Source organism: Malus sylvestris, chromosome 17, assembly GCF_916048215.2.
Source record: "Malus sylvestris chromosome 17, drMalSylv7.2, whole genome shotgun sequence".
NCBI lineage: Eukaryota > Viridiplantae > Streptophyta > Magnoliopsida > Rosales > Rosaceae > Malus > Malus sylvestris.
Window position 1 is genome coordinate 7,000,567 of NC_062276.1, and position 24,351 is coordinate 7,024,917.

At 39.3% G+C, this 24,351-nt stretch overlaps 5 protein-coding genes and 1 non-coding gene across 13 annotated transcripts; 2 read left to right on the plus strand and 4 right to left on the minus strand.

The window, feature by feature from the left end:
- The first annotated feature begins 524 nt into the window (after nt 1–524).
- LOC126610102 (probable leucine-rich repeat receptor-like protein kinase At1g35710) lies at nt 525–5,165 on the plus strand. The gene is made up of 2 exons (XM_050278076.1): nt 525–3,539; nt 4,541–5,165. The coding sequence occupies exons 1-2, from the start codon at nt 530–532 to the stop codon at nt 4,942–4,944; spliced, it is 3,414 nt and encodes a 1,137-aa protein (XP_050134033.1). The 5' UTR covers nt 525–529; the 3' UTR covers nt 4,945–5,165.
- A 7,536-nt stretch (nt 5,166–12,701) lies between these two features.
- Nucleotides 12,702–14,882, minus strand: LOC126610122 (uncharacterized). Of its 8 annotated transcripts, none has more exons than XR_007618372.1 (5): nt 14,682–14,870; nt 14,506–14,576; nt 13,842–13,928; nt 13,020–13,114; nt 12,702–12,901 (listed from the first exon to the last, which is right to left on the minus strand). XR_007618372.1 is itself a non-coding variant. In XM_050278101.1 (5 exons), the coding sequence occupies exons 1-4, from the start codon at nt 14,878–14,880 to the stop codon at nt 13,066–13,068; spliced, it is 441 nt and encodes a 146-aa protein (XP_050134058.1). In that variant the 5' UTR covers nt 14,881–14,882; the 3' UTR covers nt 12,702–12,901; nt 13,020–13,065. The 8 variants fall into 8 exon arrangements, 5 of the variants coding, with proteins under 5 accessions (XP_050134058.1, XP_050134057.1, XP_050134062.1 ...); XM_050278101.1 differs by having other exon boundaries at nt 13,020–13,121; nt 13,842–13,956; nt 14,682–14,882; XR_007618371.1 differs by having other exon boundaries at nt 12,770–12,901; nt 13,842–13,956; nt 14,682–14,879.
- Nucleotides 14,883–16,166: 1,284 nt separating this feature from the next.
- Nucleotides 16,167–17,194, minus strand: LOC126610112 (syntaxin-124-like). Its single transcript, XM_050278088.1, has one exon. It carries the CDS (start codon nt 17,142–17,144, stop codon nt 16,227–16,229), a length of 918 nt encoding a protein of 305 aa, XP_050134045.1. The 5' UTR covers nt 17,145–17,194; the 3' UTR covers nt 16,167–16,226.
- A 768-nt stretch (nt 17,195–17,962) lies between these two features.
- Nucleotides 17,963–20,176, minus strand: LOC126611724 (QWRF motif-containing protein 3-like). Its single transcript, XM_050280104.1, has 6 exons — nt 18,980–20,176; nt 18,759–18,878; nt 18,533–18,649; nt 18,360–18,449; nt 18,172–18,279; nt 17,963–18,031 (listed from the first exon to the last, which is right to left on the minus strand). The coding sequence occupies exons 1-6, from the start codon at nt 20,174–20,176 to the stop codon at nt 17,963–17,965; spliced, it is 1,701 nt and encodes a 566-aa protein (XP_050136061.1).
- A 1,483-nt stretch (nt 20,177–21,659) lies between these two features.
- On the minus strand, nt 21,660–21,731 carry TRNAD-GUC (transfer RNA aspartic acid (anticodon GUC)). Its single transcript has one exon. It is a non-coding gene; the product is annotated as a tRNA-Asp (tRNA).
- An 85-nt stretch (nt 21,732–21,816) lies between these two features.
- On the plus strand, nt 21,817–23,985 carry LOC126611725 (uncharacterized). Its single transcript, XM_050280105.1, has 3 exons — nt 21,817–21,835; nt 22,672–23,156; nt 23,524–23,985. Exons 1-3 carry the CDS (start codon nt 21,817–21,819, stop codon nt 23,983–23,985), a joined length of 966 nt encoding a protein of 321 aa, XP_050136062.1.
- The last annotated feature ends 366 nt before the right edge of the window (nt 23,986–24,351 follow it).

Here is a 24,351-nt window from a genome sequence, read left to right on the forward strand (position 1 = left end):
ATAATGTGTATAGTAAAGTATCACATGTGAATAGTAAATTTTGTAAGTTTTCATTGAGGTGGCTCTATAAATAGAGCACTTCGGTTGTTCATTGGAAGAGAACATCAAGAAGAGAAAATGAAGAAATATAATAATCTCAGTATCCTCATTCTCTAATATTTGTAATATTTTTGTCAGTATGATATTTTGCACCACTTCGTCCTCCTCGCTCTTTTCTCTACTTTTGCCTATTTTTAAATGATTTTAATCAAAAAACTTCCTTCCCTTTTAAACACAATGTCCACTATTTTAGAAGTCAATGCCAGCATATATAAGAGACAAAGACTTTGACTTGTAGTAAGATAATTTATTAAATACTCCAATGTCATTTTCGTGTGGAAAATGTGACATTCTGCAAGTTGTGTATTTTGGTTCTTCTCTCTCACTCCTTTCTCTGTACGTGTCAAATTGATTACAATAACTCATGAACGACATTATAAATAAGTCTTACGAGAAGATCATAATATGTATACAAAATTAAACAGAGGCCATGACATCTTTAGCTTTTCACAAAATATGCCTTCTGGCTTATAGCCTTATTTTATACGTAGAGCTTGTTTCATTGCCAAGTTACGTTGCTTTTGTTTCTGCTGCTACTGCTACTGAAGCAGAAGCACTTCTCAAATGGAAAGCTACCTTTCAAAATCATACCCACCTGCAAAATCTCACCTCATGGACTCACCTACCCACTAATAATACAAAAGTAGCCCCATGCTTTTGGACTGGTGTTTCATGCAATGCTGCTGGAAGCGTCATTGGGATAAACCTTACCAATTCTGGTATACAAGGTACGCTACATGAATTTTCATTCTTGTCCTTTCCCAATCTTCAATACCTCAACCTTAGCTACAATAATCTCTTTGATGTCATTCCTGCTCAGATCAGTTCCCTCTCCAAACTCATCTATCTTGATCTTTCTAGCAATAATTTTTCTAGCACAATTCCTAAAGAGATAGGGAAATTGAAATCTCTTGTGGACCTAGATTTGTCTGAGAATCAACTCAATGGTTCAATCCCAACATCTCTAGGTGATCTCACCAGCCTTACCATTCTCCATCTCTACAGCAATAATCTTTCCAGCATAATTCCTAAAGAGATAGGGAAATTGAAATCTCTTGTGAAGCTACAATTGTACGAGAATCAGCTTAGTGGTTCAATCCCAACATCCTTAGGTGATCTCACCAGCCTTACAATTCTCTATATCTTCAGTAATAATCTTTTTGGCACAATTCCAAAAGAGATAGGGAAATTGAAATCTCTTGTGAAACTACACTTGGGTGAGAATCAGCTTAGTGGTTCAATCCCAACATTCTTAGGTGATCTTACAAACCTTACCGTTCTTGATCTCTCCAGTAATAATCTTTTTGGCACAATTCCTAAAGAGATAGGAAAATTGAAATCTCTTTGGGTGCTCTCTTTGTATAAGAATCAACTCAATGGTTCAATCCCAACATCCCTATGTGATCTCACCAACCTTATCTTTCTCTATCTCTATCATAATAATCTTTCTGATTCAATTCCTAAAGATATAGGAAACTTGAAAACTCTTGAGGACCTAGAATTGTCTGAGAATCAGCTCAGTGGTTCAATCCCAACATCCCTAGGTGATCTCACAAACCTTATCGATCTCTTTCTCTTTAGTAATAATCTTTTTGGCGCAATTCCTAAAGAGATAGGGAAATTGAAATCTCTTGTGTTTATGGAGTTGGATGAGAATAAGATCCAATCAATTCCCACTTCAATAGGCAATCTAACCAACTTGGAATTCTTATCAATGAAATATAACCAACTTTCTGGCTCCATCCCCCAAGAGATAAAGAATCTGAAGAAGTTGACTACACTGCGTTTGGATTTTAACCAGTTAATAGGTTATTTGCCCCAACATATTTGCTATAGTGGACAACTCCAAAATCTTTCGGTGAGATATAACCATTTGACTGGTCCAATCCCCAAAGGCTTGAAAGAATGCAAGAGCTTAGTCAGAGTTCGTCTTGATGGGAACCAATTCACAGGCAATATATCAGAAGACTTCGGTGTTTATCCAAATCTTAATTTCATAGATATGAGCCATAATAAGGTTTATGGTGAAATCTCACCAAAATGGGGACAATGCTCACAATTAAAAACCTTAATATTTGTGGGCAACAACCTTACTGGTAGGATATCTCCCGAGATTGTCAATGCTGATATTCATGTGCTTGATCTTTCTTCAAATCACTTAGTTGGAGTGATTCCGAAGGAATTCGGGAAAATGACTTCTTTGGAGAAGTTGATGTTGAATGGAAATCAACTTTCAGGTCCTATACCTTCGGAATTTGGATCACTTATCAATCTTGAATATCTCGACTTGTCATCGAACAAGTTCAATGGGTCAATTGTGAGCATTCTAGGTGACTTTCTCAAGCTGTACCATCTGAATTTGAGCAACAATCATTTTTCTCAAGGAATTCCATTTAAGTTGGGCAACTTAGTTCAGTTGACCGAACTTGATTTAAGTCACAACTCACTTGAAGGTAGCATACCACCAGAAATCAGCAACATGAAGAGTTTGCAGACACTCAATCTTTCTCACAACAATCTTTCGGGTTTCATACCATCAAGTTTTGACGGCATGCACAGCTTGTCGTATGTTGATATATCTTACAATGAATTGGAAGGTCCCCTTCCCAACAACAGTGCATTTCGACAAGCTAAACCAGAAGCTTTACAAGGGAACAAAGGATTGTGTGGCAACGTTGAAGGTTTGCAACCTTGTACGCATGGCTCGAGAAAGGACCGCAAACGGGTATTTAGAATCACATTCTCCCTTCTAGCAGCAATTTTACTTCTTTCTGCTTTCTTTACAATTATCTTCATTGTGAAAAGAAAAAAGAAACGTCCGGATAAAGCAGAAAAAAACATGCATGAAGAAATATCATTTTCAGTTTTAAATTTTGATGGAAAGTCGATGTATGAGGAAATCATAGGGGTGACGGAAAATTTTGATTCCAAATATTGCATCGGGGGCGGAGGAGAAGGAAACGTCTACAGAGCAAGTTTGTCATGTGGCGACATAGTGGCTGTGAAGAAACTACATCAATTGTGGGATGGCGAGAAGAATTCGGGAAAGGGATTCTGGAATGAAATAAGAGCACTAACAGAGATAAGACACAGGAACATTGTGAAGCTTTATGGTTTCTGTTCACATCATCGACACTCGTTCTTGGTGTACGAGTTCGTTGAAAGAGGTAGCTTGGCTGCAATTTTGAGCAAAGATGAAGAAGCTAAAGAAGTGGGGTGGAGAAAAAGGGTGAATATTGTTAACGGTATAGCTCATGCCTTGGTATACATGCACCACGATTGCGTGCCACCAATTGTGCATCGGGACATATCAAGCAAGAACATTTTGTTGGATTCTGAATATGAGGCTTCTGTTTCAGACTTTGGCACTGCTAAGTTTTTGAATCCAGACTCAACTAATTGGACCGCTGTTGCAGGCACATTTGGATATATTGCACCAGGTAATATGTTTTCTTCCTTTTAACCTTATTAATTCAGTATTGTTTATGATTAATTTTTTTGCCAAATATTATTTCTTTTCAACGTTATGATGGGTTAAACGTACCACTTTACATGCTTTAATTTTGAAGAGAACATTCACATAAAGTATAGGAAATACTTGGGTTCATTGTAAGTTCTTGGCTGACCCTCTTTCTCTAAAGCTATAACATAAAATTAATTAGAAAAAAAAAAACAATTATAAGCATACAAACTGCAGTAAGCACCTAATGTAATAAGTAATACCAATCGAGATGTTAATAAACTACTACAAACTAAGTAAAACAACATGCAGTAAGCATGCAAACTGCAGCAAGAATACAAATACCAAGTCATATAAGTCTTTCTTCATCAAGGTATTTCCGTAATTTAGATTTCACACTTAAAATTGAAATTTTTATCGAAATCCTGCATATGAGAAGTACAAAAACACAAAACATAAGATTAGCAAAGTTTATTGTGGTGTAAAATAACTCTGATCCAAGAAATTCAAACAAAATTTTATGAAGAAAAAAAAAATTGTCTTGCATTGTTTTCAATTAGAGGTTATCATCACCAAGGAAAAGCATTCACATATCAAAGGGAGCCCATGTCAAGTATTCTTCTAATTTAAACATGGCATGTAATAATAAAAGTGACAACGACTAACCCTCTTTAATGGGTGATTATGGATTTCGTGGGTTTACCTGAAATCACCAGTTAAATTAACGGGTTGCTGACAGGTTCACCTATTTTTAATTCAGTCCTTTAAGTCTTCACTTATTAGTTGAAATTTTGCGAGCGAAATGAGTCATGTTAATGGGTTGGGTCCATTTTGCCAGATTTGTTGCCATCTAGTTTTCATTAAAATTGATTGTAAATTAGTTGTCCAATTTTGTTCAATTTTTTCACTCTTTATCTTCGATTTAGGTATTATATATACAAACTAATAGTCCCAATATTGCTATGATCTTATTTTGAGTAGAACTTGCATATACCACGGAGGTGAACGAAAAATGCGATGTTTATAGCTTTGGAGTGGTCACATTGGAAACAATCATGGGAAAGCATCCCGGAGATTTTTTCTCATCTTTCTCATCAATGCCTTCTTCGTCCACATCGTCATCAGCATCTACATTACCATCCCATCAAATGCCGATCGCAGATGTTTTGGACCAGCGCATTTTGCCTCCAACACATCAAGAAGAAGCAGGGGAAGTACTCTCTCTTGTGAATATTGCGTTTTCATGCTTGAATCCCAATCCACATTCTCGGCCTACAATGAAAAAAGTTTCTCAACTCCTAGCAACTCAGAAGCTGCATTTGTCGAAGCCATTACATATGATGACCTGCGGTGAATTGCTTGTTCTTGATCATCTGACTACCTGAGAACCAGAGAATGTGCTTGTTTCTAATAAATAAATTTTGAGTTTTCCCTTTAGAAGAAAGATTCTTCGTATATGTTTCCCTTATTGTAATTTATTTCATGCACTTGTTTGCTAGGGCTCTATTCACTTTATACAGGATGCTTAATGCTTTTCAGTTCAAATTGTGTTTACCCTTGTGAGGAAGAAACAAAAGTGAATAAAAAAAAAAAGACTTGATTTTCATGCATAGGGACAACAATTAAATATGATTTGTAGTGTGACTCCACTTCTAATTAAACCGAGGTTTTTTGTGATAAAACTCTTATACCGGGCAGTGTTGTGTAGATGATAAGATACGAGTTGGGAAACAATATATGTATGATTAGTTGTGGGCCGCTAAATTTATTTTATAAATTTGGTGGAGGCTATTCACTTCTTAGTTCTTACGATAAGAAAATGTGTTCCTTGATTGCAGAAGAAATATAGAGAAACTAATTATTCGATCTGTTCGATTCTTCAATTCGTTCGTAGTGCTAATGGATAAAGCTGCATTGGCAATATAGTCACTTTTGAAAGCATGAATTTACTCAAGAATCGGGACATTCTCTGTTCAGTTTTCATATCTTTTCTTAGGAATTGATTCAGGAAATTCTTCTTTAAAAAGCACTTCACTTTGTCAAAATATAAAGAAGTTCTTGATTGTCATATGTATTCTTGAGAGAGAAAGAGAGATTTGAGAGAATATCAATCTTAGAGAGAGAAATGAATTGTATCTTGTTATGTATTGAATGAATCATTTGTGTTACAATATCTACATATATATATAGACAAGGCTATCTTAGTCACTAAGTAAGTTAACAAACTTTAACTACCTAGCAACCTAATCTACGTACACTTGTCTAAATCTGAACCACCTAATACATCTTTACATCCCCCCGCAATCTCATGCTTGATCGAACTAAGCATGAGATTGGAACAATGAGACTGAAACAAAGGAGCAGCAAGGCCCTTAGTAAGAATATCTGCAAACTGTTCTTTGGAAGACACATGGCAAACATTCAAATCACCTCGAATCACCCTTTCCCGGACAAAATGGTAATCTATCTCAATGTGCTTCACCCGAGAATGAAAAACTGGATTAGAAGATAAAGCAATTGCCGAAATATTGTCACAGTATATCACTGGTGCAGTGAAAACAGAAACATGGAGATCACATAACAACTGACGAATCCAGGCCAATTCTGCAGCTGCAATAGCTAGTGCTCTATATTCGGCCTCAGTCGAAGATCTGGAGACAGTGTGTTGTTTCTTAGAAGCCCAAGATATGGGACTGGAACCAAAGTATACGACATGCCCTGAAGTGGATCTGCGATCATTGGGATCACCAGCCCAATCTGCATCACTGTATGCTTGCAGATGTAATTGTCCAGGTTTGAAATGGAGACCATAGTCCAGTGTGCCACGAAGGTAACGAAGAATACGCTTAACTGCAATAACATGAGAAGTCATGGGAGAATGCATAAACTGACAGCATTGATTGACAGAAAAGGCAATGTCTGGCCTTGTAAACGTCACATACTGCAAGGCCCCAACAATACTCCTATATTGCTCTGGACTGTGATAAGGATCACCATCATCTTTAAGAAGTCTGTGGTATGGTAAGCAAGGGGTAGGACAGGACTTAGAATCTTGCAAATCAACTTTGCTTAAGAGATCTTTGATGTATTTGGATTGAGAGACAAACAGGCCACCAGATTGATATGAAACCTGCAACCCCAGAAAGTAATTCAACTGACCCAAATCCTTCATATCAAACTCCTTTGTTAATTCCACAATAACATCATCAATCAGTGTAGATGAACTGCCTGTAAGAATAATATCATCTACATAAAGTAACAACACAACCGTACCAGCACCATTATGTTTAACAAATAAAGAAGGATCTGCAAAGGAGGACTGAAAACCCAAACCAGGTAAATAACTTGTAAATCGTTCATTCCAAGCCCGGGGAGCTTGCTTCAGGCCATACAAGGACTTATTGAGCTTGCACACATACTGAGAAGGAGAAGCAACACTCTGAAATCCAGGAGGTTGAGTCATATACACTTCCTCATGTAACTCACCATGCAGAAATGCATTCTTGACATCTAATTGACGCAAGGACCAATTGAATTGAGCTGCCAAAGCCAGGATCAACCGCACAGTTGTTGGTTTAACAACAGGGCTGAAAGTCTCAGTATAATCAATACCTTCCTCCTGATTATAGCCTTTGGCAACCAACCTGGCTTTATACCGAGCTATAGAACCATCAGAATGTGTTTTGATCCGATACACCCACTTGCAACCAACCAAATTCTTCCCAGAGGGAAGAGGAACTAAACTCCAAGTGTTTTGAGCATGAAGAGCATCTATCTCTTCTTGCATAGCTGCTTGCCACTCAGGACATTTACTCGCAGATTTGTAGGAAGTAGGTTCACTACCTTGTGCAGAGGACTGAACAGTTGCGGTGAACACTTTTCTCTTTGAGATTCCACTTTTGGACCGAGTTTGCATGGGGTGCAAACTCACTGAGGGAAGGGGAAGAACAACAGGGAATTGTTCGATTTGAAAATCCGGATCAATAGGTATTTGAGACTGTGTAGACCTCGGAGAAGCTGGCTCAATGGTAGGAGAGGGAAGGGTTTGCAAGGATTCCGAGGGTGGAAGGGAAGGAGCAAGGGAAGAAGATGGTTGAGGAGGTATGACTAGGTTTTGAGAGGTGACTAAGGGTGGTAAGGACCGAGGGATAAGAACAGGCACCTGTGACTGTGAGAAAATGTTAGGAGACTGAGGAGATGAGGATTGAGAAATGGAAAATGGAAAATCAAATTCATCAAACAACACATGCCTAGAAACCAGGATTTTATTGGTAAGAAGATTAAGACACAAATAACCTTTGTATTGGCCTGCATAACCAAGAAATTCACATTGAGATGTTTTGGGTTGCAACTTAGTGGTATTATATGGTTTTAAAAGAGGATAGCATGCACAACCAAAAATTTTAAGATGGGAAATTTGAGGAGGTTGACCAAAAAGACATTTATAGGGTGAAAACATGTGCAAGGTTTGACATGGCATGCGATTAATAAGGTACACAGAAGCAGCACATGCATGAAACCAATACTTAGAGGGCATGGAAGCATTTTGGAGAAGAGTGATGGCAGTTTCTAAAATATGGCGATGCTTTCTCTCGGCAAGACCATTCTGCTCAGGGGTGTAAGGGCATGATTTGTTATGAACTATACCCTTGGTAAGTAAGAAATGTTGAAATTGATGACTAGAGTACTCACCCCCTCCATCACTTTGAAAAACTTTGAGAGGGGCAGAAAATTGAGTTTTCAAAAACTGATAAAACTGAGCAAAGATATGGAACACTTCACTTTTATTAATCATTGGAAAGATCCAGGTAAACCTGGTACATTCATCCACAAATGTAACATAGTATTTGTAACCTTCAACCGAAACAGTGGAAGAAGGTCCCCAAACATCACTATGTATCACCTCCAAGGGAGTTACAGTTTTATGTGCAGGAAAAACAAAAGGAAGTTTAGAAAATTTGCCCTCTAAACATGATTTACAAACAGAAGACACATGAGAAACAGGCACAGAGATATTGGATTGTTTTAACATTGTAGAAGTCACAATGTTGGAAGGATGGCCGAGCCTGTGGTGCCACAACGTTATTTTGACTTGTTGACCAAGAAAACCGGAATGTGTGGTATTGTATGCAGAAGGTTGATGAGCTTTATTGATGAGATGTTGAGGAAGAGAGAAGGGAATGGGATATAAGCCAGCTCTACACAGCCCCTGGAGAAGAATTCTCCCGGTGACCTTGTCCTGGATCCAGTAATAAAACTCATCACATATAAATCGACATTTGTTATCCTTACAAAGTCTATAAATGGATAATAAATGTTGAGAAATATGAGGAACATGCAGAATTTTGTGTAATTCAAATGCATATTGAGGTGTTCGGAGTGTACTAGAGCCAATATGAGATATGTTCAAACCTGAACCACTGGCTGTGGTTACGGTATCTGTACCAGAGAAGGGAGTAGCAAAATTCAAATTTGCCAAATCAGAAGTCATGTGAGATGTTGCTCCTGTATCAGCCACCCAAAACTGGTCTGAAGGTGCTGATGGTTGGTAAGTGGTATGCATAGCAGATAGAGTAGAAGAAGGAGCCCGTCCTTGATGTGAGAAATCATTGCGATGATAGCACTGTAAGGCAGTATGGCCAAATTTCCAACAAATTTGACACTGAGGCCTAGAAGGTGGATTAGGAGAAGAAGAATGTCGCTGGAAGCAATCAACAGCAACATGACCTCGTTTGTTACAGATTTGGCAGGTTGGAATATCATAACCATGGTCAGGACATGTAGAGACATGTGGCTTCCCTGGACCAAGTATTCCAGCACTGGAATTGGAAAACCCCGATTGAAACCTAGGAGTGGAATTATAGTAGTTTCTACCTCTTCCTCTGCCTCTGTAGTTAAAACTGTACCCTCCATTGTGATTAGAAGAACCACCAATATAAGAACCAGCATTGATTGAACTAGTAGGACTATATGGCTTTGATTGAGTTTGAGGAGACCCTTCGCCCAACATCAGAGCCTTTCCTTTGCCTTTGGTATCATTTGCCATCATTGCATACACAAAAGAATCACTCACAGAAGTATTTTCAACCACAGCTTCCTCGGCTAATAGCTGAGACCTGAAATCTTTGAGTGAAATAACATTGTCTCTCCCCCTTATAACTGTTCGAAAAGTATTATACTCAGCAGGCAAGCCCTTAAGTGCCAAGATGACAATGTCATCATCTTCAAAGAGTACTCCGGCAGCAGAGAGATGATCACGGACATCCTTGATCCTTTGAAGATATTGAGAGACAGAATCAGAGCCTTTCTTGATATTCTGCAATTCAGTTTTCAACTGAAAAATACTTGCTTTCGTGACGGTGGAGAACCGATCCTTCAAAGTAGTCCACATGTCATGAGAAGTAAGACATCCAATGATACAAGACATGGCTGTAGAAGATAGGGTAGCAATGATCAATTGCATGAGAGCACGATCATGCATTTTCCAAATCTGAAATTCCTCAGTTTCCACACCTTCAACATCCAAATCATCTATAAACCGAGGAGGACAAGGACGAGATCCAGCAACAAAGTCAAAAATACTATGACTTTCAAGAAGCAATCGAATCTGATAATTCCATACCAGATAATTTGTATCATCAAGCTTCACAGTTACAGAATTAGAGACATTCGAAATGAGAGTCGTGATTGGAGACTGTACAATCTGTAATTGTGCAGCAGTCACCATATTTGCAAGAATTTGAGAATTCAGGAGAAAACGATCACAAATCTATGGAGTCAGAAAGACGAATCGGACAAACAACTCACAAGGAATGCAATTGTGGAGATATCTTGGAAGACGATATCAATGCAAACAAATCGTGGAAGAAGCAATTAATCAAACACTTGGCGTGCACAATGAGACAGAAACGGCAAGAAAGCAACTGCGCAGATACACAACCTCACAAAGCTATAAAGAGAGGAAAATCAAGAGCAGAAATGCACACCAGAGCAAAGCGATCAGGAATGCGGAAGCAAAAAGAAACACAGATCAGGATCGAGAAGTCGTCATCACCGGCTCTGATACCATGTCAAAATATAAAGAAGTTCTTGATTGTCATATGTATTCTTGAGAGAGAAAGAGAGATTTGAGAGAATATCAATCTTAGAGAGAGAAATGAATTGTATCTTGTTATGTATTGAATGAATCATTTGTGTTACAATATCTACATATATATATAGACAAGGCTATCTTAGTCACTAAGTAAGTTAACAAACTTTAACTACCTAGCAACCTAATCTACGTACACTTGTCTAAATCTGAACCACCTAATACATCTTTACACACTTGAAGTTCATCCTAATAAAAGTATTTGAAGCACATAATAAGTAATTCTTTGATGCAATACTTCAAGTGCTTTTTTAAACTAAAAAGAATTTTAACTTTTTCTGCTACATAATGCGTTTTTTGACATCTAAAAACACTTATAGTTATTTATACATACATACATACATACATACATATATATATATATATATATATATATATATAGAGAGAGAGAGAGAGAGAGAGAGAGAGAGAGAGAGAGAGTAATGTTTTGTTATTTGGTCAATCGCACAGAAGGTGAGAGACCACACCAAAGAATTAAGAAGGAAGAGCGAAGAGATGAAAGCAAGGCTCTACTCAATTAGAACCCAACAGATGGAGCTCGACAGGAGAATCTTGGAGCAGAAATCCACCGTGCTCGAGCAGAAGCAAAGCGAAATCAAGGTGCCGAGAGTGAATACGGACAATGGAAATCCCCAAGTGATGGATTTGTTAGAAAGCTTGAAGCGCAAGGAAGCGGAAGTTGAAGATCTGAAACACCAGCCTGAAGATCCGGTTAAGGACAGGCAGGTGAGTGCTGGTGGTCCGTCATAGCCGCTTGTGAATCTAGCAATGTCAGTCTCAAAGTGTGTCGGGAAAAGAGAAAACAGAGGTGGCAGAGACAAAAGAAGACGCTATTGAGTCCGCCGGCAACGGAGACATTGGGAAACCCATGTCTCTTATCCCTTGTCATCGACACCCATGGCAAATCTGTAACAGGTTTTTTTTTTTTTTTTTTGGTTGAAATCACTTGCTGATTGATATTTCGGAGAAATTGGAGAAGAGGATGCAGGATGGCATTCAGATTGTCGGAGGAGAGTTGGATAGAGTAGGGGTATGCTGGTATGGTCGACGGTTGGAGGAGGGAGCGGAGATGGAGTTGACAATTGGAGGAAAGAAGTTGGAGGAGGGTGGGAGGAAAGAAGGTGTGTGAGAAGTAGAATAAGGTGTGTGGATATCACACCCCTTAACATTATTGGGCCACCTAAGATGGTCAGCAAATTGGGTACTCCCCAATGAGTACCTAAGTATTATCAAGGAAAATATGTTGACCGGAAAGTTGATGACCGCGATGAAAGTAAAATCACATGAAATGGGAGTGATGGGAATGCTTCTGAACCAGGTGAGATGCAGAAACTTGCTGCAACTGCGGGTGGTGGGATGAAGTTGGAAATGCAAGAGAGTTCCGAGAAAAGTGAGGGTTCTGGGGTGACAGTGAAGAGTGGCTTTATCAGCGGCGAGAGACTGAAACGAATGGGGATCAACGGCTAGTAATAGGAGGGAGGAGAACAAGGTTAAGTTTTTAAGACCAATGGAGTGGCAAGTGTGAGAAGTAGGAGACTCCTCATACTTGATCAGAGTGGGTCTGTGGGCAAAGAAGAGGAAGCGGCTTTAAACTGGAAACTAAACAGGGGATGATCAACCCGTCCATTCTTCAGATGTTGAAAACTTGGAGCTTCCAAACCCTGCAAAAGCCGAAGATCATAGGAAACAGAAACACTTGAAGTTGGAAAATCGAAAGAGTACAGGGACGTTAAAGACATCAACAAATAACCTAAACAACACGAACACCAGGAAATCAGAAAATAGTGATGAAGAAATGAAATGTTAGCTTCTGTGGCATTGTCGCGGGGAAGGGAGGAGAAAGGGTAAATAGAGATTATGAAGGATTGGTAAAGGGTCTGATTCGGTTGTCCTTCACAATCTCAAGCATAATTAATCAAACGACCTTATATCATTGAAAACATGAAAAGTTAACTCATGGGATCGTAAAAGCAACTACAAAAAGAGCACAACTGAACAGGGGCATAAACTCCCAACAAAACCATTAACCTCAACTTTTTCAATGTATTCATCTCCACAGACTAATCATAAATCATTTCCTGACAATGAGAAAGACATATGAAGGCATGTTATATCCAAGCAAACTTGTTATTACGAAGAAGTTCCAGGAGTATCTAAAACTCCAAACCTCAGTGCTTTGCTTCCACAAGGTTCTGAAAATAAACAACTTTAGTCAGCAAAAGCTAAAATTACAGTCCAAAACAAAACAAGAGTTACGTCAGTGATTCCATTCCATATTAAAATGCCAAGGTCACTTCCAGTTGTGTTTACCTAATTCAATCCAAACGTGTTGTTTATCTTCCTCTTCTCCCAGATACTACAACAGTCCTCCAATATAGTGGCACACATTATAGAAAATAGCTACACTGCATGCTTCACAACAGATAGAAGCACTCTATACAAACCGGAATTGTACTAAATTCACCTAACCTAATCCATTGTTAGCTCTATGCGGACATTAGAAACAAAACAACACACCATGATTTTATCATCCACACACACACACACGCATTTTTGAAAAAGCAACTCCCCATGATAATCTGATCAACTGACCATATGTGAACAACTTGAAGATTGCAAATAAGCGTGTTACACATTGTCCAATTCATCTGATGATTATATTTGTAAATTTTCTTATAGATGAACCACTAACCATTTAATACAACACCATCTCTATCCGACAACCAAAAGTGCACAATATACAGCAAAATATGATGAAGGGGCATAAGAAGAATAATCATTTATCTACACGGTATAAAATGGGAGATGCATCATGGGTGATCTAATTACGTATTTGGAGTCCTAGTTACTTTTCAGCATGCACAGACACAGAGTGAACCGAATCGATACGCTGGAATAAAAAAAGTAGAAGAACAACATTTCACTAGAATGGGAAAGCGAACAGTCATATAAACGCATATCTAATTGACTACACCAAAATCAGGACCATGAGCCGCTGCCCACGTTCATTTACATAAAAACCATTGCTCATTCAAATAACCACAACAATGTTGCTTAGGATATCCGATGCCTAGGCTCGTAACCGACCACAACAATATCATAGTGCTTAAGGGAGAAAGAAATCTGAAGTACCTCTTCTTTCTTGCCTTTGCCTCCAGTGAAAAACTTGTAACCTCCAAAGATGAGTAGACCCCAGCCAGATAAAGATACAATTACAAACTGCAAAAGTACTGAATACAATTACAAACTGCAAAAGTACTGAATACAATTACAAACTGCAAAAGTACTGAACCCAGTCAAGACAACTTAATGTGTCAACTAATTTCTATCATACTAGTGGTTCAAGAACAACACTAATCAATTTCAACGAGGTAACGTGTAAAACCGCTAATCCGTAACTAAAACTCTCTTTTACCATGTTTATATTTAAGAAAATCATCACTCTTTTCGTCACAATATAAATCATAACTCAGAAGATAAAAACATTTCAAACCCAAAACAACAAAAAATGCATCTTTCTGATTATATATAGATCATGCTACACTTCTTCATCCATAAAAAAAATTATTTTTTTTTCTTTATGATTGTCAATTCCAAACAAATGGGTAAAATCAAAACCCAGAAAAAAAAATCATCAGAATCATCACAACCCAAAATTTAACAAGTAACTAATTTCATGAAATTGAACACCAAAACAATAAATACATGCACGCATACATATTATATATACACACACACACATACATAAATTCATGAGATCGAAGACCAAAAAATGTAGGGGGGGAGAGAGACTGACATGCTCTTCCTTCCATTTAGATGGGCTCAATGGGTCTTGCCAGACGTTAACCCTTGGGGGTCCATGGTGATCTGAAAATTTCACATTTTTAGTGGTTGAAAACCAAATCAGCTAAAAAATCAGATCGGAGATCAAGTAATACACAAAATACAAGATTGAAAATTTGGGATTATTACCAGCAGCGCCGGCGAGGCCGCGGCGGTGGATTATATTGGAAGGGAGAGACGAAGTTCTCGCCGTGGAGATGCGGCTTGAAGTGGCGAGTTGACGAGCTGCGGCCGCCGCTAGAGTAGCCATGCCTTTGAGCTTCAAATGAGAGAGAGGGAGACGAAGAGAGGAGCGAGAAAGGGAAATACGAGGAAACGCTTTGGTCATAGAAAGAGGCTTGCCCATCAGAAAAACGACGTCGTCTGGCCTAATTACTGATGGAGCGCGGTTGGGACTTATACTTGGGTTAGTACTTGTAAGCCCAAGGGTGACAAACTAGGCCGATTTACAAAAGGAAATTTACATGCAACGGGAACTGTAGAATAACGGTTTTTTAAATATATCACGGAACGTTATGCGTTTCAACTTAGTCGCATAAAAAATAGGAATGTCTTATCAACATACTTTTTTTTTATTTCTTACACACTTGTTGTTAATTTATATTCTTTGATCTTCTTCAACTCATACGATTCGATGATTGAAAATTAAAAATGTGTGTGAAAAGTAAAAAAGAGTGTGTGGATATCACATCCAAAAAAATATAATAAATGTAATTGTTTTAGGATACTATCGTCTTGATGTCTAGTTACATATCAGTTCTCTCCTACGAAGCGTTCTTAAAAACTTGAAAATCTAGTTGATCTTAGCTAAGAATGTACTAGCCCTAGTGCCTAAAAGAAAATTTTTACTGAATTTGTTTCAACAGTTTAATGAAGTTTCACTTATCTTAATCGCCTACTTCTATTTAAATCATGTTAAAATGAAGTTTCAGGTTGTCACGTAGCTTTTGATATGTACCAGAGACTCACACAATGTGAACAACAAGGTTTTAAAAAGTGTGAGACACTAGTCGAGCGGGCGTTGGGGTTTAGGCCATTTTTTTAATTTTAATTAAATTTATTATCTAATGTATAAATAAATATTCACTTATATTTAAAAAATACATAATTGTACTAAAATACATAAATTGTAAAATAAAATGACATATATATTATAAAGTTTAGAACGTATTGAAAACATGGGGAACAAGCATATAATGAGTGTTCATCTAATTATTTAACAAGTCTCTTACAATATATTAAAAAAAAAACAAAATGCAAAATGAAAGTTATTTATTTTTTTATAAAGTGAGAGTTGTCTAGGTAGACTAGGCAGGTGCCTCAACAAGCTAGGCAGGCTTCTAGGCATGTCTATGGGCCTTTTCTTAATTTTCAAACGGCCTAGTAGTTAATCAGGGTGGTGGCCTACCGTTAGCGTCTAGGCAGGGTCTAGGTGTCGTTGGACGGAGATTTTTAGAACAATAGTCATGTGAAGCAAGTCCTAGCTATATAATTGATTAGTGTTCGGCACAACGTGCCGGCCCGTTTTAGTATTTTATTATACATCCTTATTAATTCAAAGTTAAATTATGAGATAAAATGAAATTAATATTTCATACAATGTAAGCCTAGCAGTGTAGAAACGTACAAAGAATACAACTCTTGTTAACGCAGAGGGCAGTTGCATGTTTTTTGTTAACTCTTGAAGTGAAGCAAAATAGGCAAAAGAAGAATGACAATAACACAAGTGCCAATAACAATGGCAATGCAAGTGCACTTCCTGGTACTCTTCTGATAGTCCTTAGCCACCTCAAGCTGCACGGTTCCCCGCCTAACAAACGAATTGGCATGCGCCACGTGGCTCTCGATGTCGTTCAGCTGCTGCCCTTGTGCATCTACGAGTGCAGCCATGTCAAGGAACACCAGGTGGAGCTCAATGAGGCTCTTCTCCATCTCCTTCACAGCACCAAGCCTCTCTTGGATTTCTTGAACCGTGTCCAAAACTTGGCCGCGGCCCTGCTCCTCGATCGCCTTCTGAAGCAAGGTCTCTCCCTCTCCGCTCGATATCAAATTCTCTATTGTTTCCTTGTTGGCCTTCTCACCTGTGATTGTGAAGTACCTCCTTTGAACTGTCTCTTTGTATTCGCATGCAATTTTGGCCCGTAAACCTTGAAAATCATCCATCATGTCCTTTAGCTTCTTGGCCAAGCCATTGAGCATTGAAGTTCTTGTTCGATCCGAAGATGACCCTGTGCCGCACCCTGGAACTTTTCGCTGATCGGCATTGGAGAGTTCGAGCTTTTCTAACTTCCCCTTGATGAGTTTAACCAACTTCAACACCTGCTCAACATCAGAGTCCATCCGTGCACGAAGCCCCTTCATGGACTTGGCATCGTGGACGAGCTTGCTCTTCTCGTTCGCTCCCTCTAACCGCTTGTAATGCTGCACCACAGCTCTCATGTCACGTTGGACATTCTCTATCTCCTTGAAGAATCCATCAAGATCGACAGTCTCTTTCCATGTCTCGCCTCCATCCTGCATGTCATCGATGTAGACTTGGCGCTCAAGGTCCTTGTATCTTTTGAACGAATCGCTCATAAACAAATCGTTCATCTTCGCAGATCAAGTATTTCGATCAACTTTCCTGTTTGGCAGGTAGGAGTTTCGGGTTTGGATTGGTGAGAGGCTCGTAGCAACCTTCACTTTTTAAGAGGTCGGACATTGGAGGAGAAAGAGGGATTCATGGTTGCCCATGAACTACCACCCCATGAACTACCACATGGCTGCATCTCCTAAATGAGATACCATTTGAATTGGGTTTGACTTCGTCATTGATTTTCAACTCAATCAACAACTGTAAATTTGAAACATAGGAACGAGTTGACCAAATGGACTAATTAAATAAAAGAAACATGATGAGCACTAAACATTTTGTCGCTGCAGCTGGCCGGCCTGAGTAAATTTCGAGTGTGACGGTCATACAGTCACGTAAATTACGCAATATATAATTCAATTCATCTAGGGTTTGCAGTGTGAGCAGTGCCGTTGCAGTGAAAACTAGCAAAAAAAAGATTTTGTCAACATGCTACAAACACACATGATAAGAAAGCAGAATTAGTAACAGCCAAACTTGGTATATCTACAATTTTTTTTTATTACAAGCGATATTCCTACTTTAAGCAACGTAAGAGGAAGACCCTATCTACGTAACAAAAGTGAAATTACGCGAATGTTCAATCGGCTAATGACCAAAACTTTCTTGCTCATTCACAGAACGTTATACTCACATATACATTACAAAGGCCAGTTTCACGCATCAATCACCTTCCAAGCCAACAATTTCTAAGAAATATAACGTCACTTAGCGCCCCTGCTATATAACTTCGTCGCAACCCTTTTTTTTTTTTTTTTTTTTTTTGTCTTAGTTGCTGCTAATTAATTTGTTCTTGTTTCCAAAGTTCCAACTGAATTATACTGCACTTCAAACTCCTCTCTTCAATCTGTCCGAACAACATCAGAAGGAATAAGTCAGTTTTCCGGAGTTTGGTGCAGTTCATGTCATCTGACATTAAGCATTAGTAACCGTAATTTGGAACACGTATAGTTTTATAGGGAAAAGGAGTTAGCGTCCGTTTACTACCTCTAGTGTGGAAATGTTTCTGAAAAGCTCAAGACACTCCTCTAAAAGCAATTTTTCTTGTGCAACCACCTCCGCTAATTCCGACAGTAACGGAGCAGCTTGCTCTGCCTGTTCAAGAATCGGCTTCAATGTAAGTGCACATTACACGAATCCCAAGTATACAACATTATAAAACAACTGAAGCATACCAATGGTGAGAAATTAGAAAGCAACAACTTAATGGAAGTGGTGAGATCCGAAGCATGTCGAAGAGCAACAGAAGCAGATTGAGTGTCCGCCTGCATTCGCACTCAGTTTTGTTAGAAAAAATGCATCTCGTTTGCCGAAAATAAGAGATTAGAGTCAGTTTCCTTTCCCCTACCTCTGCACCTTCAACGAGAGGCACCCTGCAGACAACAGAATGCAAGCACTCTTTCATCATGCAAGCTGCTGCCATGTGTTGCCGTTCCATATCTCCCCAAGAATCCAATGGCTTAAGCTACACAAATTACAAACATATTAACACAGGTTGTTTCAATCAATCCAAACTTCTATACACCATCAAATCTCGTAACGAAAACCTTTAGGTATCGTAGTTTGCTACTCACTTGAGAATAGAGTATGAAGTTCAGCTTCATGTCAAGCCTTTCTTTTTGTAACTTCACTTTCTTTTGTAGCACGGAATGCCGTAACTTCATCAGAGCATCCCAAGCATATAAAACATTGACCTGCAAATGTTGAAGAATGTTAAAAGTGTCGCATAGAAAACTTTGACAATTAAATATAACTTATATTTAGTGATTTTATTTCCAATTGCACCGAGACATACCTGTGCTTGATCTGCTATGTTCTGATTCACAACATCAGCTCTAGCATTTGCAAACCGCCACTGCAAATATCGATTATGAAGCAACCGGAGTTGATGACCCATCTCTGTCATACTTGAGCCCGAAGAAACCGAATTAGACCTCACCAGCAAGACATTAGAAGAAGAAGATTTTTTACTCTTGAACAAGTCCAACCCCAAGTTGAACAACTTCTCCACCCCTTTGGTTTTCGAGGGACTTGTAGGGGGCTTCAAGCTCGAAAATGACATTGGTACTTCCTTATTCTCCACAGACATCGTCGGCGACCCTGTTCTTCCCGGCGACAATGCCCACTGTGTTGTCGCCGTCAGAGAATGAGCCCTCCTCATCACATTTTTAATGGTGAATTTGTTCGGCTTCGGAGACTTATCTCCCGATATCGGATTTGCGATGTTAGAATCCGACGTCCCTCTTCGATGCCTCAAAGGTATCTCATTCATGTACTTGGAAGAAACCTCTACACCCGATTTCCGAGCAGCTGAACCAACATTCGGAGACCCCATAATCATCCCTGAAGAGCCGTCACTGCACTCTGATTCCGAATCAAGGGTATCCGGGAAACCATCCGAATTTCTCCGAGATTGTTTCTGATACAGAGCATTTTCGTCCACTGAAAATCTCCGAGGAGCTGCCACATTCGAACTGCTTGAAAACTTGCTGGAAGACGACGAAGTAGAAGAAGAAGAAGAGTTAGAATTTCTGGAAAACCTGAACTTTCCAGTGTATCTCATCGACCCGCCAAGAAACGGTATGTGACGTTCTTTGGCGCTTTCTCTCCCTTTCTCTTTGGGATTATCCAAATAACCAAACTCTCTGCAGCTCCTTCCTCTGTCAAAGATTGAATCCTTACGTTGGACGCGATCTTCGCGCCTGTCGTTTCCGAGGTGGTCGGCGAGAGTGTCGAGCTTCTTGTGCGACGAGTTTGAAGAGGGCCATAGTCCGCGGGTGGGGCCCGAATCGTCGAGCTGCGTTTTGGGCTTTCGGGCATCGGAGAAAGGTGAAACAGGTTTGCGCCGGACCGGCGAGATGGGATGGTTCGGCGACGGGAGCGTGGTGGTTTCTGTGGTGGTTGGCGATGATAGAAACCGCGAGCTTACTTCGCGGGATTTGGCTCTTCTGGGTTTGTGGGATTGGTCTGTCACCACTTGATCGTTCTTCATTCTCTGTGTGTGTATGTAGAGAGAGAGAGAGAGAGAGAAGTGTTTTGAAGGATTTGAGAAGTTGATTTGTCTGCGTTTGTTTGGGAAAGAGATGAGACCAAAAACAAACAACCACATTTGAAATGGCGGCAAATTAGATCCTCTGCCGGCATATGAGGGGGTTTTGTGGGATATTCGAGGTGGGATTACTGAAATGCCCTCGTCGAGGCTGACTTGGTAAATATGTGGCCAATAAAAAAAAATTGATTTGCATCAAATTTTCTTTTTGCGCTCCAAATTGAATATTTTACAGTGAACAAAAAATAATAATAATCTTAACTTCAAGTAGGAGTGTGAGAGGTCAAACGAAGAATGTTAAATCGTTATAATTTTGCGATAAATTTTAGAAACAAACTATCGCTACAAAATATCGATAAACGTAAATGAATTTAGATATTTGCATCATGTTTGTTTTTTGTCAAAATTTACATCATGTTTAATAATTATAGTAATGCTTATATGTATCGTATTTACTTATTGGAATTACGTAAAATTTATCAAACGTAGCAATGCTCCATGCACTTTATTTAATCGTATTGGTGTTTACATGAAAGAATGGCTAAATACAACTAATTTATCTTTAGAAATTTAAAATGTTTTCGCTTTGGGTGGTGGAAGGAGTGAATAGATATAAGAGTTAACGAAATGAACTGAGCCGGCAAAGTTAAGAGATAACAAGGGGTTTATTTGGAATCTGCCATTTGTCAAATTGTGTTTTTTGTGGGCTTCTGCAATACACTTGGTATTTGTTAATTTTGTATTTAATTTTTGGGTTAAATTTGTTATTAACATGAATGTGCGTGTTTATGTAAGCTAATTGTTTTATCTTTGTTACTGTAAATAAAATTCAAGTGATAAATTAATCCCAAATCATATGAAAGAACCACTCAATTTCAAATTCGATAAAACTAAGAGACCTTTTATATATTTTGTATGATTGGTAAGCTTGGAGTTCGAGTTGGAGTTGGAGGCATAAATATAAGCGTAGTTAGTTATAGGGGTAATGTTAGGGAGATCAAATCTTTTAAACCAAATTTGCAAATTAAAAGATATGGTTGGAGATGATTGGATTATTAATTCATTATCGATCAACGTGCTTTGTTTTTTTGTTAGTTATACATCATTTGGTTCGCAAAATGATTTTAAAAATTTTGTCTCTTAACATCATTCAAGTTAGATAGACGTGACACAATTCTAAAAGAAAGTAGAGTGGTTACATTAATTCTATAAAGATGAACAGTTACTTTGAATTACGGGTGAGCAAAAGCGAACTTAGAGCTACCAAATAATTACATGCACGCACAAGGGGGTCGTGAAATACTTGAAAAGTCAAACTTTGTGTAAGTTGGTGAGCTTCTCACATCACAAGCCAGAGATAACAGCAGCTCGGCCTCTGAAAAAAAGGAATAAAAATAATAAACAGCTTAAAATTCAAAAACCGAAACGCCGTTGCCGGGGATCGAACCCGGGTCACCCGCGTGACAGGCGGGAATACTTACCACTATACTACAACGACCTTGTTGTTCCAGATCCCTATTTGTTATTATTTGTTATTTTAACATTGTTTTTGCTCCATGTTAATTACCAATCGATTACCATCAATGACAGGAAGAGATAGAAGTATTATGGGTTAAAAAATCGACTTCACATTTTCCTACTACAGTTGGTTAGATCTGTAAATGGATCGGGTTTATTGAATTTGGATCGGGTTGGTTTATTGGGTTTTGATCGGATAAAATCTGATCCGTTAATTTAACGGGTCATCCAAACCCAACCCGTTAACTTAACAGTTCATTCAAATCTAACCCGTTAAGCTAACGGGTCATCCATTTCACCCGTTAACAATATTTTTTTTTTGGGTAAATTACATAGTAGCCCCTCAGGTTTGTGGTCTATTACAACCTCATACCAACAACTTTAAAACATTTCACTTTCATACATCCAGTACCATTTTATTTCAAAATAACATCTCCGTTAGATTTTCCATCCATTAGTCTGTTAAATGCTGACGTGGCTGCCACATTGTGCTGATGTGACTGCCACATGGCAAAAAAATAATTTTTTTAATTTTTAAAAAAAAAAAACCTAAATCTTCTAAATATTAAAATTAAAAAAAAAAACTAGAAAAACCCTTCCTTTGTCTCCCTTCCTTCCCCCCCACCCTTCTGCAACTCCCAAAATCCTCTATTCTCCCCGCAACCCCAAACCCATATCCATCATCTTCATCTTCTTCCCTGCAATCCAGAAGTGATAACCCCTCCCCTACCCCACCCGCGTCCCTCACCCCAAAACCAGAAACCCAGAACACCCCCACCCCCCCCCCCACCCGCGACCCTCCCTCCCTCCCTCCCTCCGCACCCACCCTCTTTCCTTCTCTACACACCCCCCACCCTTTTTCACTCACTCAAATTCACCAGGGCTTAGCCAAAGATGATGAAACATTCTCACAGTTGCAGACCCTCCCGCTACCATCGAAATTCCCATCCAGTCCTCGAACGCCCCAATTCCCATCACCCTTCACTTACCGCAATCCACCGCAACCATCAAAATTCAATCGGCCTACCGAGCCCACCTCATCCGCACCCACTTCAAAACAATCGCAGCCGTCCACTCCGAGGCCGACGAGTTCCAGCGCCTGATCCAACGGCAAGAAACTGTTGATTCTGTCAGGACAAGCGAGTGCGAGAAGCTGAGGATGAACGAGTCCCTGATGTGGCTGCTGTTAAAGCTGGACTCAAACCCCACGGTGAGGGAAACGAGGAGAAAGGTGAGCCGTCGGATCGTGGACGCAATCGTATCGGAAGACGTGGATGGCTTTTGGGGTGGCAGAGACGATGGGTTTGGGAGGAACTGGGACGACGTCCTTGCGGAGATGAAGGAGGAGACGTGCAGGGATAAAGAAAGGGAAGAGATGGAGAGGTTTTGCGCTCAGTATATGGGGGTTTTTCTAGTTTTTTTTAAATTTTTTTTAATTTTAATATTTAGAAGATTTAGGTTTTTTTTAAAAAAAATTAAAAAAAATTTTTTTGCCACGTGGCAGCCACGTCAGCATTTAACAGACTAATGGATGGAAAATCTAACGAAGGTGTTATTTTGAAATAAAATGGTACTGGAGGTATGAAAGTGAAATGTTTTAAAGTTGTTGTATGAGGTTGTAATAGACTTTAAACCTGAGGGGCTACTATGTAATTTACCCTTCTTTTTTTTCGTTTCACCCGTCGTCCGCACCTTCATCATTGACCTCTTCTGGGCCACAACTCTGGCTGATTTTTTGTATTTCCCTAAGATCCATGAACAAAATCACCCAGAGTTCAAAGGACCTCACCGACAACATTTTCGAATTCCCCGGACAGAAATCTCCTCTGAAGGCTATACACATGATCGAATTGGTGCTCAACCAAGACGACCCTGTTTATTGGGATTTCCTCTCCTTTTGCTCATATCTTCCCAAATCCAAAGGAATCATCGTCAACACGTTCGAAGAGCTCGAGCCACCTGCCATCCTTCAGGCCATTGCTGAAGGCTTGTGTAAATTTCATGCCTTAGGAGACGTCGGCGAGGGGTGTGAATTCCACGGCGTTGGAAGATCCACCGCCTTTGCCGAAGCTGAGGTATCTAGTGCCGCTAGATTTGGAAAGGAGGCAGTAGGAGAACAACCGGTTGTATTTCAAGGCGGATTACTCAATGAGGGAGATTTTTTCCAGGTCGAGACCGAGCAAACCGACGCCCCCCCCCCCCGAAGAGTCCCTGATTGTTCTAGCCGCACCTAAACAAAAACCCGTCAAAAATATCTGTCGGTGTTAAGCTCAGATGTTTCTTCTCGAAAAATCCGACGAAGAATGACTGGTCTTCGTACTTAATGTCGTAGATACAGCTAAAGGAGGAGCACTCAGGAGTGTTTTTTGTGACTGACGCTAACGGGTTAATGGGTTTCGCGGATTCACCCAAAATGATTTTTTATTTAACGGATGATTAACGGGTTGACCCATTAACCACCTGACCCGCTTATCACTCACCCGAATACTGATTTTAACGGGTTAAGTCGAGTCAGGTTAACAGGTCGGGATGAAAATGCCATCTACAATTGGTATTCAAGTAATATTTTAATCTAAACTACAACTTGAGTAATCATTTAG